Source organism: Pipistrellus hanaki (assembly GCF_964339955.1).
Source record: "Pipistrellus hanaki genome assembly, chromosome: 2".
NCBI lineage: Eukaryota > Metazoa > Chordata > Mammalia > Chiroptera > Vespertilionidae > Pipistrellus > Pipistrellus hanaki.
The window spans coordinates 124,353,082-124,379,793 of record NC_140504.1 but is presented as its reverse complement, the minus strand read 5'-3'; the positions used below and the strand labels follow the sequence as shown (position 1 = coordinate 124,379,793).

Here is a 26,712-nt window from a genome sequence, read left to right as displayed (position 1 = left end):
CTTCCTCTGTCACAGGCGCAGAAGGATCGGTCAGGCCCCGGGATCACCTGCCTGAGCCTCTTCCAGTGGGAGTCTCCTTTGTAGCCCCAGCTCACCACAAAACACGGACACCTTTTTTAACAGCATGAGTTCAGACCACCACCTTCGGTAGTAAATTGAGTTTTAAATTGTGATATTTTATCACAGGATCCTTCCTGTTTTGCAGGGCCCGAATCAAATCCTGGTCAGAAGGAAATGACTCTCCCGGTTCCAAATCTCTCGGAATTACCAGCACAGCCACCTTCCCCATCCTCCACCTGCACTGACCCCGCCGCCCAGGACTCCAGCGAAGGCGGAGAGTCCCCGGTCGTGCAGTCTGATGAGGAGGGAGTTGAGGTGGACACTGCCCTGGCCACTCTGCACAGCGACGACAGCGACTCCTAAGCCCGGCGTCGCCGCTGAGCAGACCCAGCTGCGCGGAACCCCACTAAGGCAGGTGGCTGACAGGCTCCGATTGTCACACAACTGCCAGTAATTTCTGAGAAACTGACTGAAAGAAAAGCTAACAATAAAGTTTGAGGACGCTGAGGGAGTACATGGCAGTTTGCACAGAAAGGCTTCCAAACACATGCGCCTTCAGGAGCCCACAGGGCTGGGGGGCTGGTAATGTGGTCTCCCTAAGAAAGGCCCTTCACAGGTAGAAGCCCGGTCTCCTCCATAACCCAACTCAACTCTAACAAAAGTGGTTTCATCACCCAATTAATAGCTCAACTCACCTCACCTGGCTTTAGCGGCAGCAGCACCTCTGAGCCCAAAGGAAACAAACAGATCATGAGCCATTCTTACCTCTGACAGGGGGTAGGGTTTTCCTTCCCGCTTTCCTCATAGCGCCTCCCCGCCCCCCTCCCCCCTCCCGGCGCCTCAGGATGAGGGAAGCCTGGTGCCCAGCCCCAGCCCCAGCCCCAGCCCAGGGCGGGGCTTCCGGAGCCTTGGCAGGAAACAGGAGGCAAGCAGCGGGCATTTGGCTTTGCTCAGATTCAAAGGGCCAGTAGCAGAGGAAGTTGAGTTGGGTCAGGCTGTGTTGTCTGCCTCAGGCTGAGGGAGGATTCTCACCCTCCATCGATTTACCGGAAAAGAAAGCTCATTTCATTCACTCATCTTCCACAAGACAAATGTCCAAAAAACTTTGTTTTTATTATTAAACCTTGTAGTACAAACCTGAAAAGTAAACAAAAAACTGGCAATAAACAACATGAAGTCTTCCCTCCCCAGGGAAGAGTGCAGAGCAGCGCTAATAAATTAAATGTCAAACTGTAAGCCATAGGCAGAAGTTTACTGTCAAAAGAGGAAAGTACACAGCAAGGCCATAAAAACCGGACAACCACATTGGAAAACACTTGACTCCGTTTATGTATTGTTAAATATTCCAAAACAGTTCAGTCTCTGCAACAACAACCAACAAAGTGGATCACAGGACATTCCTGACAGTCCCACTGGCAAGCTCAGTGCAGTATGGGTAGCTACGGGATCAATGAATCCAATTATGAAACAAAGAACAGCTTGTGAAAACAGTTTCCCTTCTTTATTCCACACATACTGTACACACAACTGGAGAAGGGCAACAGCTACTCCATTATTATTTTTGTGTTGTTGTTCAGTGATGTAAGCAGCACTTATAAATGTTACAAGAAAAACCCTGTAAGCATCCAGTCCAACCGATGAAGAAACTGAAATGTAAGGCTTTTCTTCATCTTGTCTTCTCACCCCCCCTCCCCACGCCCACTGAGAAAAAGGCTCAAGTATTTAAAACAATTTACAGGCATATGTACAAAAGGATGGGATTCTTTTTTTTTTTTTCCTTTTTTTTTTCTTTTTGTTACAACATGAAGAGAAAAAATAGACAAGATGAGCACAAATGCATTTTCACATTCAAAAGAACTGCAGACCTAGTGGCTCTAAGTATGATCCTAAACAAAACAAATTTAACGAGAAGATTAATGCTGACTTGTGAGTGTGAAACAAGCGGTGAGATGAGATGGAATGTTAGAAAGATTGCACATCTATGACAAAGAAGCACTTACGGCTTCAATCACTTTTTTTTCTTTTTCTTCCCTTAAGGATGCTACTGAAGGGTTTTTTGATAAAGTAGCCAACAGCACCAAAAAAATAACAGAATGGATTTCCTAATGAAATCAGGCACAGGTTTCTGCACGTGACCCCTCCGAGACAGGCAGTCTTTTTCTTCTCTCTCTTCTTTCTTAGATGCATAGTGATGTGCTGGTAAGGAGAACCTCGTCACTCAGATCTCCTCATTTTGCCTATGGTTAGGAAACAGTGTCCGCCTTCAGCTGCCACAACCGCCCAGAGAAACAAAATGGGGTTCTCCGATTTAAAAAAATTACAAACTCATCTTGCACATGACTGAAGAAAAGACAGCCAAAGTAAAGCCATTTCTTTTCAAGTTTCGTGTGTGTGTGTGTGTGTGTGTGTGTGTGTGTGTCTCCTACCCCCTTCCTCTAGAAAAATCTCACATGACTGAAAGTTTTAAAATTTGTTCTCCAAACTTCACCCTCTTCAAAAATGGGTTTAAAAAATCATTTTTCCCCCAACAGTTACAAAAAAAAAAAAAAAAAAAAAAATCAAAAAGGCTTTTGTCAGCCACAGGGGCGATACAAATTAATACAGCCCCTCAAGGGTTTTAAAACAGTGAATATACGGCAGTTTCAAAAACCTGACTGCAGTATCTAGGTATTCTAAGTACAAAAAAAAGTTCAACAGTTTAATGCTAAAACAAAATTAGTTCTCTAAAACCAGAAGAAAATCTTCTTTAGAGCTAGTGCAAAGACAGCTTGTATCCTACAGCAAGTACTCCAAACTAGAATATAATAATTACAAAAAATAGATCTCAATTGCCGCGGTGCGGCAGCTTCAGGACGAGCTCGCTGCACTCCGGGAGGAGCCGGACGCCAGCCGGGAGGGCGGCACGTCCACCGTTGCTCTCTTGCGGGGCCCCCTTTTTGGTGTCGGTTTACTGAGACAGTTCTCCACGCTGCCGTTCTTACCAGAGACCTTGCCACAGATCTGATTGACCAGACTGATGATCTGTTCCTGTTAAGGGAAGGAAGGAAGACAGAGAATTAACAAACCAGAAGAGTGCTGCCCCCAAACCACACCAGGACCTTTGAGAGCAGAGCTGCCGGTCATCCTCATCAGACCACACCAAACACAGACTTCCGAGCGCTGCCCGAGGAGCGGGCGGCAGGAGGCCGGGAGCGTCTGAGGACGCAGCCGGCTAGAGAACGAGATAGGCCAGACAGTTCTGAGGACGCCATCTAAAACACGCTTTCCGTCCTAGGGAGAATCCGCTGCACCTCACCTGACAGCACAGCACAGGCCGAGGTGCCCGTCACAATCAACTAACGAACCTGATAACATCTCCTGGGGGCTGCAAGGTGTAGACTAACTAATACACTAAAGCCTGAAATACACCGTCCTACAACTGCACAGCCCGCTATGGAATTGTTTCCTGAAAGCTGTATCCCAATCTGGGTGTGCTCCTGGACCTGAGGCACAGATTCCCTCACCACAGCCAGACGCACAGCCCGAGCCAGGAACCTCTGAATGACCCTGCGGCGGAGTTCAGAGGTTAGCCCGGGAAGGGGAGGCCTCAGCGTACCGCCTCCACAGTGAGCACTGAGAGAAACGACCCAGGGCTCCAGCCTCAGGTCCTCAACGTGCTCCCTGGCGGTGGCACAGGCCTGAAGCTGCGTTTCACAGGCCACCCTGGCTCCGCCGGCTTCACCTGGTCTCGCAAAGGAACGCAAACACTTGACTAGAAACGTTTCCGTTGTTCCCTCCTCCCTCCCTCTGTGAAGGAGAGCCGGCAAACAAAACATGCGTCTTATAGTTCACTCGAGATAAGCATTTATCTGTTGGTATCAAAAACACAGTTGTAACATAACTCATAATCATCCAGTTTTAAAAGAAACCACACAAAACACTAAAATGCCATGGAGCTGACATAACATGTTATGGCGCCTGCCGGCCTGGGGCGGAGGGAGCCAGGTGGACACGGGGCACACAGGTGGCTGCCCCTTTACTCACAGAGGCCTGAGGGCGGCCAGGTCCTGCCCGCCTCCCGCCTCCTGCCTCCTGCCGCCTGCACAGGAGGCTCCTCAGACAGAAATGGAAGGGGAAAAGGCAGCGAGGGAAAGTGGCTGAAAGGAGAGCGTTAAAGATGCTCTGGGAAGGGGCAGGGCTGAATATTTGTGAAATAGTCTCCTGCCATTTGGGCACTGAGCCATAAACATTAACAAGTGATAACCCAGTGACGTGGGACTACATGAGGAAGCCCCCACTTTGCCGCGGCGCACGGCCTGGCCTGGTTGTTGGCTGGGCTCAGAAAGAGCCTGTGGTGCCCTCAGAGCCGTTTCCAAAATGCACACCGGGGCTAAACATTCCACAATTAAACAGTTCAACTTCCCAGCAGACTTGCATTTGCTGAGATAAGCCAGGCCCCTGGGAGCTCAGGCGGCTTCCGAACACCAACCAACCAAGCTTTAGACCACAGGCCCCACATGGGATTCTCCTCCCAGGACCTCAGTCTCATCAGACATCTCTACAAGCAGCTGCAGGTGGAAACACCCACATTTTGGAGCTTCGAAATCACCACGGAGAGGCCCGGCTGCTGCCACGTTGTCAGACACCAGGTATTTTTAACTGTCCTACAAGCCGTTTGCTGCTAACGCGATGGTGGAAGGGCGAAGTGGCTCCTGGCTTTGCCTGACATGCTCTGGAAAAGCCAAGATGCCGAGATCTACTCTCAGCCTCCAATCTTGCAACCCAGCCAAAGACTTGCGCCCACGGGAGTCGAATGGACTGTACCTGCCAACCAGCTGGCACAGGAGGGACTCCGTATGGAGCGTCTCTGAGGCCAAGTGGGGATCTCAGTGAAGACACACGTGGGGCACAGGAGCCAGGGAGGGATGGAGGGAGCCCCACCCCGGCTCCTGAACTGAGGGCACAAGCACTGGCAGCCGTGGGAATTGGCTGGACCTGGGGTTTACTTGGAAGGTAGAACCAACAGGACTTACAGAAACGGATGCACAGTGAGAGAGGCTCTCCCCATGTTAGCCTGGCCCCTGCTGGATGCAATTCCTGCCGGGCATGGAGCCTGGGAGCTCTGAGAGCTGTCCCAGCATCACGTGCCACAGCCTGCTGCCCGCTGTGTGCCTGACCTGAAGTTAGATGCCTGCTGAGAGGATAAAGCAGGGGTCTTCAAACTACGGCCCGCGGGCCACATGCAGCCCCCAGGGGAGTCTGATCCTGCCCGCCAGGTTTTTTGGGCAGTGAGCGCAGCCAAGGTGTTACAGTAGGAATTAGTAGTTCATATAGTCCGGCCCTCCAGGTCTCTGAGGGACCGTGATCTGGCCCCCACTTTAAAAAGTTTGAGGACCCCTGGGATAAAGGATGCTGAGCTGTGTTTGTAGCTTTTCCGTAAGACATGGAGGTATCTACGCTGCCAAAGCACCACGATGCAGCCACAGCCGCCCCTGCCCCTGCCAGCAGCGCTGCCAGGGCTATAGTGGTCAATGTACCTGTGAGGTATCACAACCAAGCAAGGGGGAGGGAGGTGACTCTACGTTAGAACGAGAGCCTCATCCTCAGCACTGCAGAGCCCCAGAGCAGAAGTCCCTTCCAGCCCTGCCAGCGGCACGGTCCAGGACGGCCACAGCCGGAGGGCTCTGCCCGGCCCCGAGACCAAGTCAGGCTTCTCTGAGAACATGGCTTGGTGCCAGCACCACAGCCACGTACTGGGCACATCACCGGCCCAGACGGCTCCGGGCCTGGGAGGAGGAAGGAAAGCCCTCCCTCCCCTGCCCACCAGCCGGGAGCCGGGAGCTGAGGCGGGGTCTGGCCTGGACGGATGTGTGCAGGCAGCCCTCGGTCCGCCGTTTCCTTAGCCCCGCCGGCAGCGCTCCCTTATAAACGGAGGGAGGCCTGGTGGCTGGGAACCCTGACTGAGATGCTGCCAGGGCTCGATGGGGAGGGAGAGCTGGCCCTGCACGGGGAGTGTGGACAGGCCCACGTACAGAGCTACGAGTGACACGGAGGAGAAACGAATGAAACCACGACTGGGAAAGAGAAATTTCCAGTTTCGGTTTCTGGGTTTGTCCAGGTCAGACAACCTCACAATCCCCCATCTTGCGACTTTCCCACAGGCTGGGCTGTCAGCCCCGAGCACCAGAAAGAACCTTGGGGGATGCACCTGGCCGTGCCAAACTGGCTCACGCTGGTGAGGAGAGGCGGGCTCACCCTACAGTAAACGAGGGCAGGGACACAACCGCCACCCCCTGCCGAGCCCCGCTGGCTGCCTGCAGCCCTCCCGGGCGGCACTGACCTCATCGTAGCGGTACATCAGCTTCAGCCCTCGGCAGGACTTCTGCTTCTCCACGTGGCGCAGGGCACACTCCAGGCAGAACACCACGTTCTCGTTCTCCTGAACGACCTGCAAGGAAGACGCTCCTGAGGTGCTGAAGGGGATCGCAGCACTGCTGCCAGGAACGGGCCAGGGCGGGCACTGGGCAGGGAGCGGTCCCAGAGCCAGGGAAGGCCTGTCCTGACATGTGTTGTCCACGCTGAGGAGTGTGCATCTCAGAATCACCTGCAGCAAGGTCTTCAGCGACACTGATGCAACGAGTAACCGACTGTCTCCAAGTTGCACCTAAGGGTGCCTCGAGGGCCCCCGATTCCTGCTGCACTTCCTGTGAGAGGTTCTAAGTGCCGTCAGGCGGGGAAGATGGGATAAACACTGATGCTTGTTTAGAAGCTCGCACATTCTGAGGCTTTTTGTTCAAAACTAGCCTGGCAGGCATAAGCAGTGCCAGGTCGGTGGGAGCAAGCCCAGGACATGCCCGCAGCTCACTCAGTCCAGCCGGGAGCGTGGGAGCTGTCCTGCACCCCAGCCCCTGGGCCAGGCGCCACCCACACAGGCCCCTCCTGCCACCCCCAGAAGAGCCTCCAGCGTCCGTGAGAGCACACGCCAGACCCCAAGGCCACACGGAGCGCGTGCGGACAGGCCTGACCCACCACAGCACAGCGACCTGGACCGGGGGCAAGGAGAAAGGACAGCTGTCTGATTTGTGGGGTTCCCGCCTTCACTCCAACTTCTAGTCCTATTCTCATTCTGTGTTTAAAATTAGAAAGAAATGTTGTCTTAAGCCACAGAGATGTAAGGGAAGACCTGGGGCTCCTGTCTGCAGCACTTCTGGGTAAAGCGAGAACAAGCTGGAAAGCAAAGAGGTGTCACTGGCAGAAACTCACCACCTTTAAAGACATGGCTGGCGGGAGGGACGGACAAAATGCCCACATTTACTAGGTGTCCATGCAATGAAAACTATAAATAAAACTCATTCTTTACCTATGAGTTTAGGACACGTGCTTTATAACACACAGGCTGGTAAATGCCTGGTGACAGCTCCCCAGGTGCAGGTCTCTGACAGCGTGCCAGGGAGCCCGGGGAGCGGACCATTGGTGCTCATGGGAGTCGGGCAGTTGTTCCCAGGCTGTTCTCGGAAGGAGCACAGACCGAGAGCTTTGTAAGTGATCTTCACGGATGTGGGCACAGACAGGCTAGATGGAAGGTGCGTGGCTGTTATGCACTGAATTACTTCCACCCAATTCGCAGGCTGGCTGATGACCCCAGTACCTTAGAATGTGGTCATTTGTAGACGGGCCCGGAAAGAGGAGATTAAGGTGGAATGGGGTGGGTAAGTGTGGGGTCTAGACCAATATGACCAATGATCTTACAAGAAGAAATTAGGACACAGATGTGTGGAGGGAAGACCAGGGGAGAACTGGGCGAAGGGCACCTACAAGCCAAGGAAGAGAGAGGCCTTAGAAGGAACCAGCCCCGCTGACACCTGGTCTCGGGCTCCCAGCCTCTGCCTCTGTGCTGAAGGAAGTGTCTTGGTTTGAGCCCCCGTCTGTGGTATTTGCCACAGGAGCACCAGCAAATACAGCCGTCTGTCTCCTTCTTTCAGAGTCTGACCTCCCTGATGCTACAGTTTCACTGGACTGGCTGCGGCCATCTCTTCCGCAGGGCAGCTGGGCGGGAGTCCGGCGCAGGCGTGAGGCGCCGCAGTCAGAGCTGCCACACTCGCTGCTCTGTCTAGGCACGTGGGCCTCATGTGAGGGGCGCTGGTGCCAGGCTGGCAGGGGGTGGGCACGTTACTGTCTAAGCTTCTCTTTCTGGAGGAAGAATGCACATGGGAGGGGAGAGGGCACCAGCACTGGAGGCCACAAGTGCCAGGCTGAGGCGTGTGGTGGGGAGCACCTGGAGTGGGAGTTGGGGCACCCACACACCTGTGTCAGGGCAGCTGCCCAGTGGGAGGGGAGAGATGAGCTACCCCGCCCAGCTGTTCACCCATCCCTCTGGCCTGGGATGAGCAGGGAAAGCCACCCGGACATAATTACAGGTGAGGCTGTGGAAGCCCAGGCCCTCGGGCACTGTGGGAACAAACCAGAAAGAACAGGAGGCGGCGTGGGGGAGAGGGGGCTGCGCTGGCGGAAGGAGGGGCAGGGGGAAGAGCAGGCTCAGAGGCAACTCTGATCAGAGGCGGGGAGGCTGGGGATGGGTGTGTGTTGCTGAAGAGAAACATTCCTTTTACCCAAAGACAGATTTCAGAGTCCTGAGGACAACGAGACAGGTCACGTGGATGAATGGAGACGGGGGAAAAGCCAAGGTTAGATGAGGCCACGTCAGCTTTGGCAGCAGAGTGGGGGCAGGCCAGCCCCTCCCCAGGGGACACCAAGGGAAGCCTGGGGACGGGGGTGACAGGGCGGCAGCGGGAGGGAGCCCTCTTCCTGCAGACATGAAGCTACACGTGAGGAAAGTCTGTGGAGGAGGACGGGCAGTGTGGAGCCCACCCGCCCTGGGTCCCTCGGATCTGGATACTGAGGATGCGGTGCTGACCCCTGGAGGTCAGGACCCCGGCCCAGGTGGGCAGAGGTCCCAGGGCGGCCTGTGGGCAGGCGGTGGGAGCAGGCAGGGGCCGGCAGCTCACCATGGACAGGTAGCACAGGTGCTGGCAGATCTGACACCTCCTCTCCGAGGTCTCCAACTGCAGCCACTTTCGAGGCTTTTTCTTCCCATCCACCAAGGTGCTGCTGCTGTCGTGGCTGCCGTAGCGGGCAGAGGAGTGGAGGCCGGCCTCGAACAGCTGCCTCCGCTGCCGCAGCTCCGTATCCCTGTCCAAACACAAGCACCGGGCCCTCAGGAGGCTGAGCACGGCGCCTGGCCGTCCCTCACCTTCAAAGGGAGCATGCTGCGGCCCAGGCCACTGCCCTCCCCGTCCGGGCGCGCCCTCCGGTCAGAGGAGGGCGGTGAGAAGTGCATGCTCGCCTCCCACGGCCCCCAATGAAGACCCGAGTCCTTAAGTCAAAAGGTCAGACACCCCCCAGCTTCCACAGCTGCTCTAACAACTGGCTCTGCCTAACGGGAACAACACCGGGCACCTGTGGCGAACCCTTCACTGCTCCCTATGGGGCCCTGCCCTTCGCTCCGAGCCAAGAACGGATGTAACAAACTATTTGCTGGTATTGTCATCAAAGGTTCGACCAACACGAGTCGAAATCCGTGTGCTGTCCGTCAGCACTACCGACCGAGCCTCTCCCCTGGGAGAGAGAGATCACGAAGCTACATGGTGGGAAAAGAGAAGAGGGTTACACAGGAAGCCAAGCAACGGGCGGCACTTCTCCGCTTCTGCCCTGATCGGCTCCAACCTCGGGAGAGCTCCTTCGATCGCTGCGGGATGGAAGCTGGGCGCGGTCTCGCACGCGTCCTGAGCAGGTTGGCAATAAGCCTGGTGAGGCTCTGTGGGCCTCTCGACGCCCACGCTAACCTCCGGAAGGGAGGCTGTGGCCAGCACTTCCTCCCTGGCAACGCGCTGCTAGGACCCGAGACGCCCAGGCATCAGAGCCCACCTCCTGGTCACTCCCACAGAGGGGTAACCTTTTGCATCAGCCCCTCAGGAAATTCCGACTCCAAATAGCAAACATGAAAACAAGAGGAAGTTTAAATTACAAAATAAATAAAGATAAAAAGAAACACACCCAAAAGGTTCCACCCATCGGGCCAAGCACCCGGTGGGGCCTGCGCCCTGGCCTCGGCCCAGGCTCGGAACCCGGGTCTGGTTACCTGAGCTCATCCAGAAGGGCCGAGATGGTACTGAGAGTGGGGCCATTCTCCTTTTTCGCTTCCGCTTGTGCAATCTGGTAGAGTAGCTTCTCCATGGAAAATGGCTTAGCTATATGGCGACGCTTCATTTCCTGCAAGAAGCGGTCACATCCCTTTAGGTGGGAGACCCTATTCCTAGGCAAGCTTTCTCTTTATGGGGCAGAAGATGCAATCTGAATTTTCAAATTTTGAGTTCTGCAGGGTTTCAAAGCAGTGCAACCTGTACAACGATCCTGTTTGCCTGCGGGAAAGGCACCAGGACCAGGAAACGCTACTGCTGTGCCATCAGCCACTGGGCAGGCCCCAGGGACAATGTGGGAGACGTTCTCCCCATTTCCAGGGCCCCCCGTCGGCCCCCCCAGGTTACAGTGCGCCCACAATGGGACTCAGAATCTCTCTTGATACAAATAACCCCCTAACAGATCTTCCCCAGGAAAACCTCTCCACCACCTCTTAGAAGCATTTTCTTTTTTTTTTTCTTTTTAAATATATTTTATTGATTTTGTACAGAGAGGAAGGGAGAGAGATACAGAGTTAGAAACATTGATGAGAGAGTCATCGATCAGCTGCCTCTTGCACACCCCTTACTGGGGATGTGCCCGCAACCAAGGTACATGCCCTTGACCGGAATCGAACCCGGGACCTTTCAGTCCCCAAGCCGACGCTCTATCCATTGAGCCAAACCGGTTTCGGCTAGAAGCATTTTCTAAAATTAAACCTATCGAAAAGGGACGGGCGGCACAGGGACGTGGCCTGCCTACCTTGGCCGTCTCGAAGCCCATACTTGTCCACTGGGTGGTGGCAAAGTGCACGGTCTCAGAGACGCTGTAGCCGCAGCACACTTTGGACACAAAGGATCCGGGGAAGCAGACGACGAACTGGCCGCTCTGCTGCACGGTCCTGTGCACCTTGATGCCCTCTTTGCACAGCACCTCCGGGGAGATCTGGGGAGCAGATCGGGGCTGAGACACCCGCCGCGGGACACACTCGTGGCCACTCTCCCACCCCCACTGCCCCGCCATGCGCTGGCCTGCCCAGCAGGTGGGTGACACGCACACCTGCCCTTTAGGGGGGCCTCGGGAGTTAAGAAGGGGCCTGTTCATGAGGAGACAGATTAGATTTGGTATTGAAGAGTTTTTGTTTCTCATTTAAAAAGTAATGTTGCCAACCTAATTAGAAGAAAGATCTGAAATGACACTGGACCAAGAGTGACAACAGAGCCACCCAGATGTGTGGCCAGTATGAGAACAGCCCTCAGGCCACAGCAGTGACAGGGGTGGGAATGGGAAACACCTCACTCAGCAGAGCCAGGCAGAGCCGCCGAGGTACAGCCTGGGGACCTTCACACCTGCACCTCGAGGGGCTGCTGCTCAGCTTCCCTGGGACAGACTGAGGCCCAGAGAGGGGTCAGCGGGGCCTGAGCTCAGGTGTCCGAACACGAGGCTAAAAGGACTCCCAGGAACTCAACAGCCCCATGACTTTCTGAAAATGGGACCAGAGAGCCTTTGTGCCCATCCCTGTTAAGGGGAGGGTTTCTGCTCTGTTGTCCAGTCCTCGAGGTGCCCAGCAGGTGGGAATAGCAGTACCAACAGACCCCAGGGCCCACCCAAAAGCAGGCCCACCTCGCACACACCCCAGTCTCCACAACGAAACCAGCCCTGAGACAGAGCAAGGCCACGGCGCACGTGCCCGACGCCCGGTGCAATCTGAGTGAGGCACCTGCTTGGTGTCCACAGAAGAGGACCCCGAGTTTGGATGATGCTGTGAGGATGCACTTTGCGTTGTCCTCTGTGCCTCTGAAAGGCAGGCCGGCCAAGAGGGTGACTGTCAAACAGCCCTGCCTACCCCGTGCCCAGGCCCGGTGCCAGCACGGGCAGAGCTGCACGTACCATGACGTTGCTCTCCAGCATCTGCAGCCCTGGGGTCCCGTTGGCTTGCAGCAGGGTGTGCACCACGTCCTCAAGCTTGCTCTCCTCCTCAGCAGGAATGCAATACCTGATGATAGGAGACAAGGCAGAGACTTGACCAGGACCCTGCCTGGGAGCATGGGCTGGGCCCACCTGCATCCCCCCTCGGACAATGAGCAAACGTGGGCTGGGAAGCAGCCTAGGTGCAGGCGACTGAAACTTGGAGGAGAGACTGAGTCCCGGGATCAGGGAGATGCCCGACTCGGTGAGGGACGCTGGTTCTCAGGCCACACCCACCCACTCCCAGGCAACACTGCTGCTTCTGCCCAGCACAGACAGCACAGCACGCTCATCTTTTATGCAGATCTGACCTATACATGAGCCCAGAAACCTTCAAATCAAAAGCAGATGTTTAAAACCCCGTATAAATCAGACACAGGCACATCTGCAGACTCAATTAGCCTTCCGTGAGTGTGCCAATGCTGCGTCTCATCCCCGGGCTGGCATCTGGCAGTTCTAACAGGAGGCGCTGCAGAACTAGGATTCGGTGCCGGAATACGCGTTTCCCTCAGCTCTCCAACCCCGGCCACCTCGTGAGAGCCTGGCCCAGCTCAACCTCCTGGCCCGAGAGTGGCAGGCTGGGTGACCAGAAAGGCAGAAATACAGAAAATACAGGAAAAGGTGGGGGCAGGAGTCCTGCCCGCGCACATGCTGGCTCATGCCGGCACAGAGGCCGACAGCGGCCGCTGTGAAGTTATGGAATAAGAGGAGGGTGCACCGGGCCCCAGGCCTGCCCCACAGAGGCAGCTGGGCATGCCAGAACCCAGCCAGCCAAGGATCAGCTGGCAAAACACACAGGAAATCAGCTCACACAGGTGGATTTCCGTCCGCTGCGGGACGGTAGGGAGCCAGGCGGCAGGGGCAGCTGCAGGGTGAGGCTCGGGACAGCACAGACCCCAGAGCACAGCTACGGAGTGACAGGGAAGACAGGGTGGGGAAGGCCGAGGGTGTGGGCAGACCTGAACTAACAGCGAAGTGTGGAACCTTACTGCGGCCACGGAGCGGGGGAGGAATGACTGCTGGCGTCCTCACAGGGGACACCTACCTGTGAAATCAGGGCCAGGCAGTCGCGTGCATAAGGCCGTGTGCCAGGCCTCCTCCAGGCCCTCCCCTCTGATCCCCACCCACAGGGGCCAGGCTGCAGCAGGACACCTGGGCAAGGTGACCTTTCCGAGTACAGCCCGCCCTCCATCCCGAGTGTCCTGACAGGACCTGGGGCTGCAGAGCACATGCAGCCACCGGCCCAGGGGCAGCCAGGTCAGGGCAGCGGCTCTGGTGCAGCCGTGACGCCGCCCAGCTCTGGCAGCCGCCCAGCCCTCGGGCCCAGTTCCAACCTGGCACCTCCCCAGGCCCGCGGGCAGGTCTCGGCCACGCCGAGGTGTCTATGATGAAATCCTTCACTTGGAGGCCAATTCCTGTTTCAGTTGCCACACGGAGTGGTTTTTATTATGCTCGTGTTATTTCAATGCCAACATATTCTGTTACTGATTTGTGATTTAAACCCAGGGTTTCTAACCAAAATCACATGTTTTACAAAAAACCGCAACCCATAAAGTTCTCCAGTCACATCCCGAGCTCCTCTTTATTCCTCTCAGCGAGGGGCAGGGGCCCGTGCTCAGGAAGTCCACAGACTCTCCTTTCCCTTCCTCTAACCCAGCCCTCCCTTACCGCCCGCCCTCCTGGCCATGGTCCTGGCACCCGAGGCCGAGGGGCCGTCAGGAGTGCTGGCTCAGGTGGCAGGTCTGGGGGGGGCTCCCTGAACCCCACAGCCGCCCCGCGCTGTCCACGGGAACGACATGGAGGGCACAGGGGCTCTGGGAAGGGACCACACCCTCCCCACAGCCCGGCAGCCGCTCGCGCCTGGACAGCACGCTGCACGCACTCTGCCCATGGCCTCCACAGCCGCCACTCACCGACCAGCCGCAGGCGCTGAGACCGCCCTCCCTGCACACAGGCCCCAGGAGGCCCGAGGTCCTGCTCACACCAATACCAACCACCACTCCCCACGGTGTGGCTGGAACACAGGGCGCCATAATGGGGACGCTGGCTCCTCAGAGCAAGGACCAAAGTGCTTAGGCAGTTTGTTTTCATAAAGAAGCCTCATCACCCCAAGAGAACAATAAGCAGTCAGCACAGGCTGAATGTGAGGCTGGTAGACTGTCAGACGACAAGACGTCTGATTATTTGCAGTAATTTCCCATCTGCCATCTACCACGGATCAGGCCTGGGTGGAGGTGACAGTCGGGCTCCAGGTGGGGACCGAGCAGACTGCTTCCCAAGAGACAGACCAATGTGTCCAGGGGAGACACTCTGTGCCCCGACACAGTAAGAACTCCATTTCCCATGAGACCTTCTCCCCGCAGATGCGAGGGGTTTGGGAAGCCCTGCTGCAGAGACACTCAAACCACTGCTCAGGAGGCCAGAGAGGGAGCAGAAAGCATGCCGGAAGCACGCAGCAGTCCCTGTGATTCTCTCCCTGCTCTCAGTCCTCCTATGAAACAAACACTTGGAAACCAACAATAAGAAGTCATATCCCAGAAGAAAAGCAAACGAAGAGGCAATTGACAAAAAGGGAACATAAATGAGCACAGGAAGTGATGCTTATCACCAGGGCAACTTAAATCATTCCCTGCCACCTCCAGCCCCTCCAACAGGGGCAGGGAGCCCCAAGCTAGGACACAGGGAAGCAGCTCTGAGCCCGTGTGCCCCCCCACCCTCCCCCAGGGCCGGCGTACTCACCAAATGCAGTCAGCACCAGTGTGTAAGTAGTCGATGTAGGGAAGGTGGTTTTGGTCTCGAGACCAGCATGAGGTAGAAAAGACCATGCCAATATTTAGCCAGGGAATTGTCACTCCTAAAACATAAAGGGAGGAAGCAGCAACAATGTCTGAGTAACAGCTACCAGAATCACGTTTTTGTCCCCAAGAGGGAGGGAGAGAGGGAGGGAGAATTCAAAACCAGCCAGGCAAAGCCCAGTAAGAAGGAACTTGCTCTTCCTGCTCGCTGCGCAGAAGCCAGGCTGAGATGGGCACGCTACAAATGGCAGTGAAAGTCGGACAGCACGATGCCCCAGGGAACGTGACCATGACGACTGGTGGCAAATAACCAGCAGGCGTGGGCAGGACCCCAAGGCTGCGAACGGGGCACCAGACCTAACTAGTGTCTGGAGAGGCCCCGAGTACTCGCCTCCGCTGGGTGAGGAGGGTCCCAGCCTTCAATGACCGGGGCCCAGAACACGGGCTTTCCGAATGAGAACCTATCACTAGGAGCCAGCACTAGTCCTATGGAGGCTCTGAAAATACCAATTTCAAGGTGAAAAGTTGGCTCTGGCACCTGCCCAGCTTGTAGATGCTGTGATGTGGTCCACCTTCCTACATAGCTATGGATTTCAACTTTGACCCTATTCCTTTCTTTCCTGCAAATCAGTGTCTTGAATGTAAATACCCTTCACTGGAAGTCCCGTCCTTTCCTGCTCCGGGGCCCGGAGGACTGCGGCCACGGGGGACTCACCAGGCACAGCACCGAGGTGGCGCAGGATGGACCCTGTGTTATTGGGGAGGACGGTGAGGTTCCATCCGTGCCTGCAGAAGAAAGGGGGGCGTCACAAGGCTGGCGGGAATAACACCACCTCGTCCACAAAATGCAGACTACAGCTCCAACTCTACCTTGAAAACGGTTCCGACTTCCCCACGGGGAACCCGCTGCCGTGGGTGTTGGTGTCCACCTTGCCGCAGTGCACCGCCACGTGGCAGTCCTTCTCCTCCACCAGCCGCCAGTACTCTTGCTGCGGGAAGAGGCGAGGAGTCAGAGCACAGCTCCCCCCAGCACTGGACACCAGAGCCCAAGGAAGGAGCCATCACAGAGCAGCCGCCAAGAGAGCACGGAGGAGGACAGCGACGCTCAAATGACCTCTGCAGGCAGGCCGGGCCCAGACAGAGGCAGGGACCCCAACAGACAAATGCACACACCATCATGGCAGCCTTGTGCACCTCAGCGGAAGGAAGGAAGCAGGCCGTGTCCACACAGAGGGGCAGACAGGCCCGAGGGGGCGGTCCGGACACAGTCCTGCTCTTCAGCCTTCAAAGGGCAGGCTGACACATGCCACACGGCCCATCTTGAAATAAGCCAGGCACACGGGACAAATATCGCACAGTCCCACTCCCGTGAGGACGAGAGCAGTCAGAATCACCGGCTGAGGGCAGAATGGCAACTGCCAGGGGCTGAGGGACGAAGTCACGGGAAATTACTACATAATGGAAACAGAATTTCAGTTCTGCAAGATGAACAGCATTTTGGGGGTGGATGGTGGTGATGGTTCACAACAATGTGAATGAACTTACACTGCGGAACTGTACATTTAAAAATGGTGAAGACGGTAAAGTTAAGGTTACCATAATGAAAAGGATTTCAATGAAAGGGGACAGGAAATGAAATGATACGGAGGCAGAGGACATCCCCGGTGGTCCTCAGACTCCAGTAACAGTCTCTGCTCCAGCACCTCGGCAGACGCCCCTCACACGCGTCCCAGCACAGCCCTCTGACCTCCGCGACGAGCAGAGCCACACACACCAGCTGACCCGGCCAGCCGCCTCGGAGGAGGGGCGGGCACAGCGGCCGTGCTGCGCTGCCCTCGTAACTGACAGTGCGGCAGCAACGCGCTTCACCAACAGGTGAGCAGCCGCGCCCAGATCACCTTTAGGCAACTCCCACACTCAGGCATTTTCATTCCGTGTCATTCACCAAACTGGAAGCACGGCATCGCTTCCCGAATCCTGGCAAAGCCCACTTACCGGGGGAAGCCTAACCCATCACCACAGGCGGCTCAGGGCACTGCTGCCGGTGATGACACTGCAGACGGGGCGGCGCTGCAGGTGCCACAGCACTGAGAGGGGCCAGCTGGCAGCGCCCACGGCCCCAAGCCAAGAATAAATCAACATCACTATCACGAACCGCCTGGACCCCTTACACAGAGGTGCTCGCACGCGAGGAAGGAAGCGATAGTCTGGCTGATGGACTGGTGAGTCGGGCGCTGCCCTCCGAGCGTCAGACTGACAGCAGCCTGCCGTGGGTGAGCAACGCTGCAGGAGGAAGGGACCTCTGCCACATGGGGCCACTCCAGTTGCTGAGCACTGGCCAGAGGAAGGTGGGCCTTCTTTGAAGGAGCCAGAAGCTAGACAGCCTCAGACACAAAAAGTTTGGATTTTAGCAAATATTCCTATTGTGTTTAAATAGTATGTAACTGCTAAAGCAAAAGCCAGACTTCCAGAGAGAATGGATTCTCAAGTCGGAAACAGAAACAGGCCAGGCTTTCCTCGTGCAGCGGACGGTAATGAACCTGCACCTCAGAGATGCCCGCCCACAAGGACGGACACTGTGCAACAAAGGCCTTTTTCCAAGGAGCCGCGTTCCTGTCTCCGGACGTGCCTGCCGCGTAGGCCATGAGCACTTCGCAAGCAACTGTGCGGCCGTGTCCCCGAGCCGGGCCGGCGGACACTGTGGCTGACGGAATGTGGCGTTGGCACGGCCAAGCCCGGGGGTGGGGCGGCGGTCAGCCGTAGCATGGCGTTCCCAGGCAGCAGCCAGAGCACAGAGCTGCGAGCGCCCGCCCAGCAGAGACCCCGGCCGAAAAGGAGGCCAACGGTGCTGAAGGCAGCCACGAAAACCACCAGCCGAGGCGTGGCCAGAGTGGAACCCGCTGAGCTTCTGATGACAGCGAAGGTGCGGCATCACACGTACCCAATGGAGGGGGCCCGGCGTCCTGGTGTGGCCTAGACTGTCCTGCAAATCCCACTCCCAGGGAAACATGGTCAAATCAGGACGACTGGGCCCGAGAGGTCAGCCTGGGTGCCCCCAGAAGAGGTGGCATCCGTCCCTGAGAACACCGCAGGCTGCAGTCCGCACCACTGCTCCCGCCACAGCTGCCCTTAAAGGCCTGGGAGTCTGGTGTCTCTCCGACAGCACCGCGTGCTGCCGAGGCTGCCGGTGCCAGCGGCTGGCAGTTCTCAGCCACTCAGCTGGGCACTGGCCAAGGGGAGGCAACTAAAGACAGGGTCTCGGACCTGGAGCACCTCACACAAAACTCCCCTAATTGGTCTGGGCACAGAGGTGCTCACTGTCTTTCCAACCTCACACTAACTCAGAACCGAGTTGGCAGAACACAAAAATGGCACTGTGCCAGGCCCGCTAAATAAAACAGGGGAGAAGGCACAGCAGAGCTACGGTTTCAAGGAATTCCAAACATTCCCCTGCGTAACAGACACCCAGAGGGCGGGGAGGAGCGGCCGGCGGAGGGGGACGGGGACGCCCAGCTCACCCTGCCTCCGCCTCTGGCTGGGGTAAATCGGGGACAAGCCGGGAGGAGGCTCTCTCTCACTCTATCTTTTTCCAGTCTGAGGAAGTTTAGATAAACAAGAGCTAAAACTTCCAGCTGCCCCAGGACAGGGAAAGAAGTCAGCCACTCAAGTCCTCTCGGGCTGCCAGGAGGGCCGGGCCCCAACGCCCGGGCAGCAGGAGCTCAGCTCACCTCAATTTCAGCTGGCGCAGGCTCCTTGTTGAAGCACATGTTCATGATGTTTCTTGCTGTTCGATAAAACGTTGTTAAAGAAACAGACCTTCCCTGGAAAGAAAACAAAAACAGGTAAGTCTAGCTGAAGCAACACAGCTGAGTCTACGCCCACATCAGGCTGGCCCCGCCATGGGCTCTGCTGGCACCCCCCGTGGCCTGGGCGGCTGGTGCCCAAGTTAGCACGAGGAGAGAAGGCGGGGAATCATTCTCGAAGCTCAGTGCCGACAAGGGAATGAGTTCACACTGCCTTTGCAGCACCAGGAGCAAACAGACCTGGTATCTGGAGGCAACCGGCTGTGCACCGGGAGGCTGAGCACGGGGAGGCTGTGCACCGGGAGGCTGAGCACGGGGAGGCTGTGCACCGGGAGGCTGAGCACGGGGAGGCTGTGCACCGGGAGGCTGTGCACCGGGAGGCTGAGCACGGGGAGGCTGTGCACCGGGAGGCTGTGCACCGGGAGGCTGAGCACGGGGAGGCTGAGCACGGGGAGACTGAGCACGGGGAGGCTGTGCACCGCGAGGCTGTGCATGGGGAGGCCATGGGGTCAGCTTTCACTTTCGGGAGAAATGGGTACGGGTGGAAAGGAGGCAGAATTCCTGTTACTCATGTGAGTGAAGGATAAAGGTGTGGGCAGAAACTAACAGCATTAGACAAACCCAGAAGAGAAGTCTGGGAAATCCTCAGAGACAGAAACTTGGGGCCCCAAGGGTCCTCACCACATGAAAAGCAGCCACACACGCTACCTCACCTCGTGGATCTGAGGGGACAGAAGTAACCTGGTGACTCTCTTGCTGTCCCACTCCCACCTCCCAGTGACATTCAAAATGATCCGCGCTCTTTTGGCACACAGCTCTCTGTTCTCGTTTGGGAGTCCAGGTCGGCCTTACTTTACAGGTCTTGTTACCCAGAGACAAGCTTGTAAGATTCGTGCCTTCACTCTTTGATTACAGAAATAGGTGCTGAGCACCTTCGGTGTGTCAGGCCCAGGTCAGCGGCTGTGGTGGAGTAGGCTCGACACCAACACAACCCTGTGCGGTGCCTGCGCCGCGGCCCTGAGGAAGGGGAGGTTCCCTCTGAGCACCACGGGAAGGAACACGCCACAGCACGGGAAGCCTGCCCGCCATGGACATCAGGGCAAAGCCTGCACACTGGCTGCTCTGAGATCCTCCTTTCAGCTTTAGAAGTGACCCTGTGGAGTGCTGACACATAGGAAATACTCCCTGCAGTTCCAAATTTCTGGCATTCCGTTCCTTACAAAGTAACAGCCTGCCCTGACCAGGTGGCTCAGTAGTTTGGAGTGTTGTTCTGTGAACCATAGGTCTCAGGTTCGATCCCCAGTTGGGGTGAGTATGGGAGGCAACTGATCAATTTTCTCTCTTATGTCGATGTGTCTTTCCCTCTCCCAAACCAATTTTTTTAATGAAAATATAAGTAGGTAAGTAAATACAACCTAGTTTTGCCCTAAGGCAGAGTGCCCAGAATTCGAGAGGACACCCAGCACTCAAGAGTCAATGACCTCAGGGGCACAGCTGGGCAGCAGCAGGGCCACCGGACCGCCCCGCAGCCCAGCTTGTAGGATTTTGCGATGAAATCTAAAAATACACTTTACAAAGCAGGTTTTCAAAAAAAAAAAAAACTCTTGCTTGGATCCAACTCACTCTCATAAAATTGACCTTCTTCAATAAAAAGTAACAGAAGTAGAGAGTCTCCTATTTCACGTGCTGGCTATTCAGTCCCGGGTTTAATGAGCGGTTTCCGTGGAGGAGGCGCCTCAGGCACACATCCAGGAAACACCAAAGTCCTCCCAAGTTCACGGTCCGCACCACCCCCTCCCTCCCCATGAAACGTTTAGAATGCGAAACAGGAGGAGGCCATCAGCAGGCTGCAGGCAGCCACTGCCCTCCCCACGGTCTCTGCAAGGCGTCCGGGAGGTAACGGGACCCTGAACCCGCTCTGGGTCTCACCGTAGAAAACGTTCCAGGGAGAAGGCCAGGGCTAACGCCCAGCAGAAAAGTATCGAGTGTGGCGGTGGTGGCCACAGGCGACTTCGCAGCATGGACTCAGAAGGGCAGGCACACAGGGCTCCCTGTGTCTGGGATGGACCCAGTATCACCAGTCCACGCCGATTTAACCAGGTGGGCACCGGCCAGGCCTGCCCCAGGCGGCTATTTCCAATGGAACAAAATTCCCCAGCTCACTGGGTGGGAGCAGGACTGACAAGCGAGGGCTGCCAAGACTCACCACAGAACACGTCCACCTGGTAAGCCCAGAACAGGGACCCCGCGTACAGCCCATGCAACCCAGCAGAGGCCTCTCTTAGCTCTGCCCCCAGTGCCCCACTCACCCCTGCAGGCAGGGGAGGGGCAGCCCCAAGCCTGGCTTTGGAAATAGCCAGACAGGAGGCTATAGAGGCCGCTGCTGAGCAAAGGCAGGCGGGCTGCCAAGCGGGAGCGCCCCTGACTCTGCCACACTTCTCAGAGGAGGGCATCTCCCAGGGCGGCTGTTACAGCAACAAGATCCGGCAGAGGCAGAACTGGGAAACATGGGCGTGTGCTTGTTTCCCCGCCTCCCTCGGCAGGTTCAACGGTGAGATGTGAGGAGAGCTCTATGGGCCTCTCTACAGGTGACTGGCCAAGCTGCAGTGAGGCAGTGGGCTCTGCAGGAAGTAAAAAAGGAAGCAGAGAGAAACCACACTCCAGGCCTGGCTGGGCTGCTCCCGCCCTCCAGCCTGAGAGAGGGTGCTCGGAGGGGCACACAGAAGTGTGGGTGAGGAGGAATTGATTTGCATCCTAGGTACTGCATCCCTGGCACCTGGGTGCTCACTCAGCTCATTCAATGAAAAGCAAAGCCAAGGCCTGAGGTGGGCAAGCGACTCCGCACATGCTCACAGTTCCCAGGGCAGCAGGCCAGATGCCCTGAGGCCTGGGGCCTGAGCAAGCTGCAGACATTTCTCTTTATTACGTTTCCCAGAGGAAATGGCTGGTGGCTTCGGGGCCCGCCCGCCGCACAGGGCCTACCTTATATATACACTTGTGGAAGTCACTGAGGACGCCTTTGTCCTCTTCCTCTTCCTTCACCACTTCCTTTTCCTGAGCAAAGAGTCGCCGCCGGCCTGTCTTGAGCTGGGCCTGGCCCACCTCCTTGAGCTTGCTGCGAAAGCCGTTCCTGTGGGCCACGCCGTTGATGAGCCCGTTCTTGGGCTCAAAGCGGGGCAGGGGGTGGAACGTGCTGTAGTCCTGCTCCGTGTGGCCCTCCAGGGGCCCCTTCCGCTTCTCCAGGAGCTCCTTCTCCATCAGCACCTCCTTCTCCAGCCGGCGGTGCTCCTCGGGGGACAGGGAGTCATAGGACAGCAAGTACTGGCAGTAGGCCTCCTGGAGCTTGGCCAGCCGGTCCTGGGCAGTCTTGGGGATGCGCAGCATGTCTGCGAGTTTGTTCCATTTTTTGAGGTCAGTCACTTGCTGCATGCCGCCCATCTCGTTAATCAGTCGGAAAAAGCAGGCCAGGTCGAGCTCGCAGCCTCCTAGGACGGTGAGGGAAGAAAACAGTCTGTGAAAGGACCGGGAACAAGACCTCCTTCGTTCGCCTGACAGTCCGGGATGCCCTGTGTGCCAGGACAGTAACCGATCATCTCTGGCCTCCAGGGAGCTTAGTCTGAGCAGACGGACCTTAAGACAATCTGCCGCATAAGGGGCAAATAAAGCTGACTGAGAGGCTCGAGAGTTGCGGGCCACCGTCCTGGGCGGGGTGATGAGGGAAGGCCGCCCGGAGGAGGTAACATTTAAGCAGAGGCCTACGATAGGGAGCTGGCATGCTTCTCCTCAAAGGGCAGCACGCACTGGTAAACACCGTCTAATAGACCCGGAGGCAGCGGTGATGAGACCAGGAGCAGCGGCCCATCCCTGGAGAGGGAAGGGCAGGGCCCAGTTGTGCGATTCAGCCACATCCATGTCCCAATGTCACCTGGAATAGCTGTGATGTTAGAAATCATACACACAGCATATGCTGTCTGTCCCATCCCCCTCCCAATCCAACACACACACACCCCCAAACACATACACCCGCCCAATACACATACCTCATCTACCTACCCACACACATGCCTAACACAATACACAAACCCAAGACACACACATACCTAATACATGCACACACACACACATTTTCAATCCCATAGACAGGATTTCCAGGGCGACAGGAACTATTCAGAAGGGCACCTGACAGTCTACCCTTCAATTCCTCCCATATGCACTCAGAGGAACCACTAATCTCAGAAGAATGGAGGCGGGTTCTCACTATATCGCTTATCAAATTACAGCACAGCACAGGGGCCAGAAGTGGGCTGAGCATTCTGGGACACCCAGTGGAATGCCTGGGCCAACCCAAGAACTGCAAATAAGTCCAGAGGACAATGTGAAGCTGGTTTTGGCTGTGTGTGAACAAGGAAACTACCTCGGGGAGGAGACTTCGCTGGACCTCAGCCAGATTCCAGGCCGCACGCTGGTGTGTCAGTGAGGAGACCCGTGCCTGGCGGTGCACAGCCCTGACGGGCACAGGTAGAGGGCGAAGCCAGTCACCCCAGTGTGCCACAGCAGCTTCAACCACGGGTCTCACTAATGACTAGAGGGAAGGCTGACCATGCCTTTTCCTTTTTCCCTAAGATCCCTGTAATGCAACAGCACTTACAATGTACCCAGTTCTCGCAAATCCATTAACGACTTCACACCTGCCATGATCAGCCTGTTCAGAGGGCTACCAGACTGCTACCTGGCAAAGCACCCCCCTCACCTAGTCCAAGCTGACCCCACGCCCTGTAGCTTCCCAATTATCCGTTTGGGTAAATTCTGGGAAACTGCTTCAAAAGGACTAAGTCCCTTGCACTTGGAAACACCTGAGCTCAGACCCTCGCCCAAGGCCTCCGTGGGTAGCAGGCCAGGTCAGCACCCCTTCACAGACGGTGACAAGCTTTACCCTCGGGGCAAAGAGCAGAACGCTCACCCGAGGGGCCATCTCCCGGACTTGTGCTGCTATGGGAGGAAGTCACAGTTAAAGAAATCCTACTCTGGCCAGGCCAGCGGGGCTCCGTGGCTGAAAGTCAAACTATGAGCCACGAGGTCATGGTTCGATTCCTGGTCAGGGCCCATTCCTGGGTTGCAGGCTTAATGCCCAGTAGGGGGCATGCAAGGGGCAGCTAGTCAATGACTTTCTCTCCTCATTGATGTTTCTATCCCACTGGCTCTTCCTCTCTCTAAAATCAATAAAAAATATATTAGAAAAATGAACTACTCTGAAAAAAAGGTGGTTGGCTGGCATCATGGCATCACCTGAGTACTCAACCAGCCCCTAAAAGATCCCCAACTCAGGGTGGGTAGGAGGACCTGGTGCTGCTCTGAGTCACCCGACAGCCGAGTGCACACAGGGCACAGCCAACACCGAACTCCTGAGACAAGCTCAGCTCCTCAGCTCATTCCTGCCGCCCTGGGTCACTGTCTATCACAGGGCATCCTTGACAAGAGACCACCACCAACCAAGAATTCTTTCAAATCAAGTGATTCTCACTCAGGCACTAGCCCTGGCAGGCACTGCTGAGAGGAATAATGAAAGCTCATCTCACAAAGGAATGCCATCTTACTGCCAGTTCTTGACACTTAAACAGCTGCTATACGTCTCCTTTTCTCCCAGCCTTTGAAAACTCAGAATCTCCACAATGGAGGCAGGAAGGTGCTGCTTCCTTTCATGGATCTAGCGCTGGGAGGGAAGTGTGTGACCTTACTCAGCCGTCCCCAAAGGAAATCCCCTCCTCAGGGCCCACTCGTGTGAAAGTGAACTAATCCCGGAGGTGTAGGGTCCAGAGGAGAAGCAGACAGGGGAGCTTGACAACCTGTGAGTGGACGCTGCTGGGGGGCCGGGGGCCCCTCAATGGAACCTGTGCCCACTAGTCAGTGAGCTGAGCTGTGTGACCGTCCTGGGCAGAGCTGTGCCGGCTCTCGGAGAGTGTGCACGTTCCTGAACCTGTGGGCTCCACCAGGGCCAAGTTGGATGCCATGGAAGCAGAAACTCAAGTCAAAATAAGGAGGATGAAGAGACAAGGACAAGACAGAAGAAGAAATATCATGGGCAAGAGTTCTTGGACGGATATGTGTCCCCAAAATATTCATGTGCAGAATCCTACCTTATTTGGAGAGTCTTTAAAGAGGCATTAAAATGGGGTGAGTCCTAACCCACAGGACTAGTGTCTTTATAACAAAAGGAAGAGACCAGGAGCTTGCACACAGAAGAATGGCCATGTGAGCACACGGAGAAGAGCCACGTACAGGCCAAGGGGAGAGGTTCTAGGGGATGCTGCCCTTGCAAGCACCTTGGGCTTGAACTTCCAGCCCCAGAACTGTGAGACGGTAACTCCCTGTTGTTTAAACTCCTGAGGCCGTGGCACTGACAGTGGGCATCCAGCCAAGCAGACGAATCCGGGGGGAGAAGGGTGCGCAGCATCCCATCACACGCTGAATGCTGCTCTGGCCCCTGCAGGCATAGAGGACCACCCAGCGGGGAGAGCATGGACCCCGATACCCACAAATGTTCAGGTCCTGGAGAAAAGGGGCAGTGGCCTCCCCTGAGCAGCAAATGAGGCAGGAGAAGTGCATCCCCCGTGACAGGGGAGAGAAACGGGCACGGGGATGAGGCAGTGGGCAGGCAGGGCTTACCTATGAGCGGGAGCTCGTCCATGGTGATGCCCTGAGATCTGAGGTGCTTCTTGATGCAGGCCAGCCGCTGCACGTTGGGGCCCCAGCGCCGGCCCAGCTTGTGGATGTGCTGAATCTGCGTGACGAACCGCATCTCATCGTTGAGCTTGCACTCGGGCCGCCAGTCCGGAGGGGGGATGACCCTGCACATGCCGTACTTCTCCACCTGAGCGCGCACCGACTCGATGTAGACGAGTGGGTCGTGGAACTCCTTGGCCGACGGCCTGAGCACGGGGATCTCATCCATGGCCGCCCACCCGACCCGGCCGGACCCCTTCTCGGGCTTGGCCGCCGCCTCCTGCGGCTTGTGCAAGGGCTCTGATTGCGAGGTAGAACGGTTTTCACAGGAGGCGCCCTCAGCCTGGCCATGTGCTTGTCTGCCCAGCGCGCTCCTCCCGGCCGCGGCCCGCTTCGGCCGGTTCCTCTCCAAGCTCCGCTCGGGCACCTCCTTCTTCACGTGTCCGTTCAGCGGAGCTTTCTCCGCCGGGGCCGGGGCCGGGGCGGGGGCCGCCGCCTTCCTGCCGGGGGCTTCGGCAGAGCCGGCCGCCCCTTTCATCTTCTTGGGGGGCGACTGCAGCTTCTCCGCCTGGTGTGCCTCCTCCAGCCTCCGCTTGGAATTCCGCAGCCCCTCCCGCAGCTGCCGGCCCCCCACCTCCTTAGTGCATGACTTTGGGTTCAACCGGCCGCTGACCTTGAGGCCATTGACGGCGGGCCCGGTGGACTTGGACACCCCCCCGAGGGATAGCACCTGTTTGCGGGTTTTTGCATTGCTACTTTCAGTTTTCCCTGAGATTGTGTGGTTGACAGCTGAACTGGGCTTGTGGTGATTGGGTTTGGTTTCCTTGACCAGTTCTCTCTTGGCTTTGGTGTATGTGACAGTCCCCTTCGTCACGGTTGCAGTGTACTTCACAGTTTTGGACGGTGAAGGCCTGACTTCGCGCATCTTTTTGGCACTGGTTGCACTTGCACCCAGAGATGACATTCGAGTGACTCCATTTACCTTCGAAACCTGGGAGGCAGCAGGAGAAGCAGAGGACAAAAAAACACAGAATCAGTACCTGCCAAGAAGGCAACCCCCCGACACACTGGTCACTAAACAGAGACAAGGGCTACCTGCAAAAGCAAACCAACACACTGCCTGGGGCTATTTCAGACTCAGCACCGTCCACACCCATCCTTTTCCACTTCCTCCCTCACTGTTCTCACAGCCATCTTCTGAAGTGCTCTCC

The 26,712-nt window shown here is 56.6% G+C and overlaps 2 protein-coding genes across 5 annotated transcripts in view; one reads left to right on the top strand and one right to left on the bottom strand.

The window, feature by feature from the left end:
• Nucleotides 1–2,861, top strand: part of DTNBP1 (dystrobrevin binding protein 1) — a 129,561-nt gene extending 126,700 nt beyond the window's left edge. Inside the window, exon 10 of the mRNA XM_084872745.1 lies at nt 206–2,861. Coding sequence (XP_084728871.1) covers nt 206–423 — 218 coding nt within the window. The 3' untranslated portion in view covers nt 424–2,861. The remainder of the gene's footprint in view (nt 1–205) is intronic.
• JARID2 (jumonji and AT-rich interaction domain containing 2) overlaps nt 1,155–26,712 on the bottom strand; it is a 282,451-nt gene continuing 256,893 nt past the window's right edge. For all 4 annotated transcript variants that reach the window (XM_084872717.1, XM_084872716.1, XM_084872715.1 and 1 more), the window contains 12 exons: nt 25,445–26,492; nt 21,764–22,266; nt 18,707–18,799; nt 15,849–15,967; nt 15,694–15,764; nt 14,923–15,037; nt 12,106–12,211; nt 10,978–11,160; nt 10,178–10,308; nt 9,045–9,228; nt 6,380–6,487; nt 1,155–3,087 (listed from right to left, as the gene is read on the bottom strand). In XM_084872717.1, coding sequence (XP_084728843.1) covers nt 2,908–3,087; nt 6,380–6,487; nt 9,045–9,228; nt 10,178–10,308; nt 10,978–11,160; nt 12,106–12,211; nt 14,923–15,037; nt 15,694–15,764; nt 15,849–15,967; nt 18,707–18,799; nt 21,764–22,266; nt 25,445–26,492 — 2,841 coding nt within the window. In that variant the 3' untranslated portion in view covers nt 1,155–2,907. The remainder of the gene's footprint in view (nt 3,088–6,379; nt 6,488–9,044; nt 9,229–10,177; nt 10,309–10,977; nt 11,161–12,105; nt 12,212–14,922; nt 15,038–15,693; nt 15,765–15,848; nt 15,968–18,706; nt 18,800–21,763; nt 22,267–25,444; nt 26,493–26,712) is intronic.